Source organism: Oncorhynchus mykiss, chromosome 28 (assembly GCF_013265735.2).
Source record: "Oncorhynchus mykiss isolate Arlee chromosome 28, USDA_OmykA_1.1, whole genome shotgun sequence".
Lineage (NCBI taxonomy): Eukaryota > Metazoa > Chordata > Actinopteri > Salmoniformes > Salmonidae > Oncorhynchus > Oncorhynchus mykiss.
Genome location: NC_048592.1, coordinates 42,133,135 through 42,139,134, shown reverse-complemented (window position 1 = coordinate 42,139,134; position 6,000 = coordinate 42,133,135). Strand labels below are relative to the sequence as shown.

At 41.0% G+C, this 6,000-nt stretch overlaps 1 protein-coding gene across 1 annotated transcript in view; it reads left to right on the top strand.

Annotated features, from left to right (window-relative positions):
- Positions 1-1,770: 1,770 nt before the first annotated feature.
- The window catches only part of LOC110508267 (macrophage mannose receptor 1), a 230,583-nt gene continuing 226,353 nt past the window's right edge, over positions 1,771-6,000 (top strand). The window contains exon 1 of the mRNA XM_036966151.1: positions 1,771-1,904. Within this exon, the coding sequence (XP_036822046.1) occupies positions 1,838-1,904 (67 nt within the window). The 5' untranslated portion in view covers positions 1,771-1,837. The remainder of the gene's footprint in view (positions 1,905-6,000) is intronic.

Below are 6,000 nucleotides of genomic sequence, written 5' to 3'. Positions count from 1 at the left end.
ATAGGTTCTAGTAGGATAGTAGACCTAGCTGGTCTATAGGTTCCAGTAGGATAGTAGACCTAGCTGTAGGTCTATAGCTTCCAGTAGGATAGTAGACCTAGCTGGCCTATTGGTTCCAGTAGGATAGTAGACATAGCTGGTCTTTGTCTTCCTTGGCACTCAGCCAGTTGCTTCCTGTGTTCTGGTGAATCACGTCCCCTCTGTCCTTCCCGTCTTCAAGGGTGCATGGTGGTGAAGGCCATAGCTCCCTGGGGCCCCATGGTACCACTTCTTCTTTCTCACACACACTTCCTTCGCATGACATGTTTTCACAGCAGACTAGTTTCACTCCCTGGGGTCAGGGTCAAGTGTGTGTTCCTGAAAGAGTGGTAACTATTAAACAGACAGCTAGCCGTTAGCCAGGTATAGTCTGACAGCTAGCCGTTAGCCAGGTATAGTCTGACAGCTAGCCGTTAGCCAGGTAGTCTGACAGCTAGCCGTTAGCCGGGTGTAGTCTGACATCCAGCCGTTAGCCAGGTATAGTCTGACAGCTAGCCGTTAGCCAGGTATAGTCTGACAGCTAGCCGTTAGCCAGGTAGTCTGACAGCTAGCCGTTAGCCGGGTATAGTCTGACATCCAGCCGTTAGCCAGGTATAATCTGACAGCTAGCCATTAGCCAGGTAGTCTGACAGCTAGCCGTTAGCCAGGTATAGTCTGACAGCTAGCCGTTAGCCAGGTAGTCTGACAGCTAGCCGTTAGCCGGGTATAGTCTGACATCCAGCCGTTAGCCAGGTATAATCTGACAGCTAGCCATTAGCCAGGTAGTCTGACAGCTAGCCGTTAGCCAGGTATAGTCTGACAGCTAGCCGTTAGCCAGGTAGTCTGACAGCTAGCCGTTAGCCGGGTATAGTCTGACATCCAGCCGTTAGCCAGGTATAATCTGACAGCTAGCCATTAGCCAGGTAGTCTGACAGCTAGCCGTTAGCCAGGTATAGTCTGACAGCTAGCCGTTAGCCAGGTAGTCTGACAGCTAGCCGTTAGCCGGGTATAGTCTGACATCCAGCCGTTAGCCAGATATAATCTGACAGCTAGCCATTAGCCAGGTAGTCTGACAGCTAGCCGTTAGCCAGGTAGACATCGTCTCCAATGGCACCCTATTATTCACTATATAGGATGCCATTTGGGATGCTGCCTTTGTGCTTGTTATTGTAGCTAGTGAGATGACACGTCGGCCTACTTTACATTGTTGTAATAATCATCTAACCCGGATGAACAGACATTGGTTAGTGAATTACATCCTAAATGGCACCCTATTCCCTTTGTAGTGCCCTACTTTCAACCAGGGTCCTTTGTAGTGCCCTACTTTCAACCAGGGTCCTTTGTAGTGCCCTACTTTCAACCAGGGCCCTTTGTAGTGCCCTACTTTCAACCAGGGTCCTTTGTAGTGCCCTACTTTCAACCAGGGTCCTTTGTAGTGCCCTACTTTCAACCAGGGCCCTTTGTAGTGCCCTACTTTTAACCAAGGCCCACAGGGTTCTATATCGGAATAGGATGCCATTTGGGGCTCAGACATTGACTATTGTCTCATGACTTGTGGTCCGGGTAAAATACGCAGAACATATATGTTTTTAAACACCACAGTGTTTTCTGCGAATCGTAAACCCTGACATAGTGATGTGTCAGTGCACCTCCCATTCACTAGAAAAGTGTTGAAATGTCGCGACGACATCCGTTGATGGAGAAAAAAAAGCTGTCATGTGACAGAGACTGTCATGTTATTAAATAGCAGACCCAGTCGTACAGAACACTCCACTCTGCTGTAGGACGTCTGTGTGTCAGTCACAACCCAACTGGGACCATGACAACCATCATGATAACAGTACTGATGCTCTTCATTCAAACCACCCTGGGGGCTCCTGAAACAGGTATGTTGTTCATCTCATTGGTTATTAGTTTACACCTGAAACAGGTATGTTGTTCATCTCATTGGTTATTGGTTTACACCTGAAACAGGTATGTTGTTCATCTCATTGGTTATTGGTTTACACCTGAAACAGGTATGTTGTTCATCTCATTGGTTATTAGTTTACACCTGAAACAGGTATGTTGTTCATCTCATTGGTTATTGGTTTACACCTGAAACAGGTATGTTGTTCATCTCATTGGTTATTAGTTTACACCTGAAACAGGTATGTTGTTCATCTCATTGGTTATTAGTTTACACCTGAAACAGGTATGTTGTTCATCTCATTGGTTATTAGTTTACACCTGAAACAGGAATGTTGTTCATCTCATTGGTTATTAGTTTACACCTGAAACAGGTATGTTGTTCATCTCATTGGTTATTAGTTTACACCTGAAACAGGTATGTTGTTCATCTCATTGGTTATTAGTTTACACCTGAAACAGGTATGTTGTTCATCTCATTGGTTATTAGTTTACACCTGAAACAGGTATGTTGTTCATCTCATTGGTTATTAGTTTACACCTGAAACAGGAATGTTGTTCATCTCATTGGTTATTAGTTTACACCTGAAACAGGTATGTTGTTCATCTCATTGGTTATTAGTTTACACCTGAAACAGGTATGTTGTTCATCTCATTGGTTATTAGTTTACACCTGAAACAGGTATGTTGTTCATCTCATTGGTTATTAGTTTACACCTGAAACAGGAATGTTGTTCATCAATCAAACCTCCCTAGATCCTAGGCAGGATCCTAGGAAGAAACCTAAAGAGGAACCAGGCTCTGAGGGTAGCCAGTCCTCTTCTGGCTGTGCTAGATTGAGATTATAACAGAACATGGCCAAGATGTTCAAACGTTCATAAATGACCAGCAGGGTCAAATAATAATAATAATAATAATAATAATAATAATAATCACAGTGGTTGTAGAAGGTGCAACAGGTCAGAACCTCAGGAATAAATGTCAGTTGGCTTTTCATAGCAGAGCATTCAGAGTTATAGACAGCAGGTGTGGTAGAGAGAGAGTCAAAAACAGCAGGTCCGGGACAAGGTAGCACATCCAGTGAACAGGTCAAGGTTCCATAGCCACAGGCAGAACAGTTGAAATTGGAGCAGTAGCACGACCAGGTGGACTGGGGACAGCAAGGAGTCAGTGACTCAACCCACTCAAATGATGCAACCCTCCTAGGGACAGCATGGAAGAGCACTAGTAAGCCAGTGACTCAGCCCCCATAATAGGGTCAGAGGCAAATAATCCCAGCGGAGAGAGGGGAACCAGCCAGGCAGAGACAAGGGCGGTTCGTCGCTCCAGTGCCTTTCCGTTCACCTTCGCATCCCTGGACCAGACTACACTCAATCATAGGACCTGCTGAAGAGATGAGTCTTCAGTAAAGCCCTGCCTGCAGATGTCTGCTTAGAAATACTAGGGACAATAAGGAAGCCTGCGTCTTGTGTCCGTAGTGTACATGTAGGTATGTACGGCAGGACCAAATCGGAGAGATAGGTAGGAGCAAGCCCATGTAATGCTTTGTAAGCTAACAGTAAATCCTTGAAATTAGCCTAGCCTTAACAGGAAGCCAGTGCAGAGAGTCTAGCACTGGAGTAATATAGTCAGAAAGTAGAGCATTGCAGTAGTCTAATCTAATTTTCTGCATCATTTCTGGACAAAACGTTTCTGATTTTTGCAATGTTACAAAGATGGAAAAAAATCTGTCCTTGAATTATTCTTGATATGTTCGTCAAAAGAGAGATCAGGGTCCAGAGTAACGCCGAGGTCCTTCAGTTTTATTTGAGACGACTGTACAACCATCAAGATTGCCAGATCTAACAGAAGATCTCTTTGTTTCTTGGGACCTAGAACAAGCTTCTCTGTTTTGTTCGAGTGTAAAAGTAGAACATTTGCCGCCATCCACTTCCTTATGTCTGAAACACAGGCTTCCAGGGAGGTACATTCTGGGGCTTCACCATGTTCCACTAAATGTACAGCTGTGTATCGTCCGCATAGCAGTGAAAATTAACATTATGTTTCCAAATTACATCACCAAGAGGTAAAATATATAGTGAAAACAATATTGGTCCTAAAACCTTGAGGAACACCGAAACTTACAATTGATTTGTCAGATGACAAACCATTCACAGAGACAAACTGATATCTTTCCGACAGATAAGATCTAAACCAGGCCAGAACTTTTCCGTGTAGACCAATTTGGGTTTCCAATCTCTCCAAAAGAATGTGGTGATCGATGGTATCAAAAGCAGCACTAAGGTCTAGGAGCATGAGGACAGATGCAGAGCCTCGGTCCGATGCCATTAAAAGGCCATTTACCACCTTCACAAGTGCAGTCTCAGTGCTATGATGGGGTCTAAAACCAGACTGAAGCATTTCGTATACATTGTTTGTCTTCGGGAAGGCAGTGAGTTGCTGCGCAACAGCTTTTTCAAAAATGTTTGAGAGGAATGGAATATTCGATGTAGGCAGATTCATTTTTTGGTTTTTCAAAAGTGAGTTTTGTACACATTATTACGTTCAACGTAGGAGGTCCAAGTACAGGAATCAGCTCTTTCAGTAGTTCAATCATTTGAAGGGAATAGAGATAGACATTTTGACAATACTTTCTAAATATAATAACAAAATAAAATTATAAACGACTTGCCAATAACACTGCACCTTTCTTATGACTGTAAAATAAATATGATCGTACTCAGTGACAGCACAACACATGACAACAGATCATTTTCTGCCCAGCGTCCACTGAGTGGTGCAGAGACACATCATTCAAATGCCTGCCGACAACTTCAGCTTTAAGGTGGTTTTCGTCCCCCTGTGACCAAGAAGAAGAGGTCTTGTTTCAATTCTGCAAAATGATTTAGTATTTTTTCATGTTGAGAGCTGAATCCCTCTGAGAAGATCACAGCGAGATGAGAGGTGCTTTTTGCTGCAATAGCAAAGGGCAGAGGAAATCGATCCTTTGTCTGGATAGGCCAAAAAATGTGAGGTATAGCTCCCTATGCAAATGAGGTGTCAGATTTCATGTTCTGCATCTCAGATGAGAACAGAGAGCAGTATGTGAAGAGGGACAACCAGAGCTTTCACACAGTGCACAGCAAATGATGCCGTTCACAGAGTGCTCTGACACACGTTGGGCTGACACACATTATCATGTAAAGCCCATTTCTTAGAGTGTTTTACAAACTGGACTATATTTTGTAACTTACTTTGAAGTGATTGGGTCTAAATACGTGTTTGGTAAATAAATTAACTATATTATTATATATATAGATAAATTAATTATATGATTATATATATATATATATATATAAATTATTTATATTATTATATATATATATAAATGAATAATATTACATATATATATAAATTAATTATATTATTATATATATATAAATTAATCATATTATTATATATATACATAAATTAATCATATTATTATATATATATAAATTAATTATATTATTATATATATAAATTAATTATATTATTATATATATTAATTAATTATATTATTATATATATTAATTAATTAATACATTATATTATTATATAATAGGTAGGTGTTAGTGTGTATGTATTTTCCTATTTTTTGGAATTTTTGCTTGACTTTTGTGAGTAAATTCAGTTATGTTGCTCAAACCTGTGTCCTGCGCCTGACTCCACTACATCTCTGCACCCAAACGCTGACACGTACGTCTGTAGTATTTTACAGGTAGAATGATAAAACTATTTATCCACATTCTGCCCTGATCAAATCCGGTGCTGGAATGTCTTAACAAAACATAAAACTAAATATTTAGTCTGACTTCATCCACTGTCCAGAAAAATGGTTTATGTTTCATTGAACAAGCATGGGAAACCGTGTTTAAACCCTTTACAATGAAGATCTGTGAAGTTATTGGGAGTTTTACGAATTATCTTTGAAAGACTGGGTCCTGAAAATGGGACGTTTCTATTTTTGCTGAGTTCAGCATATTGCAGTTTTTTTGTTATACTAAAAAGTCGTAGATTTGTGTTTACATTCAACTGGTAAAAGTTAAATGTGAT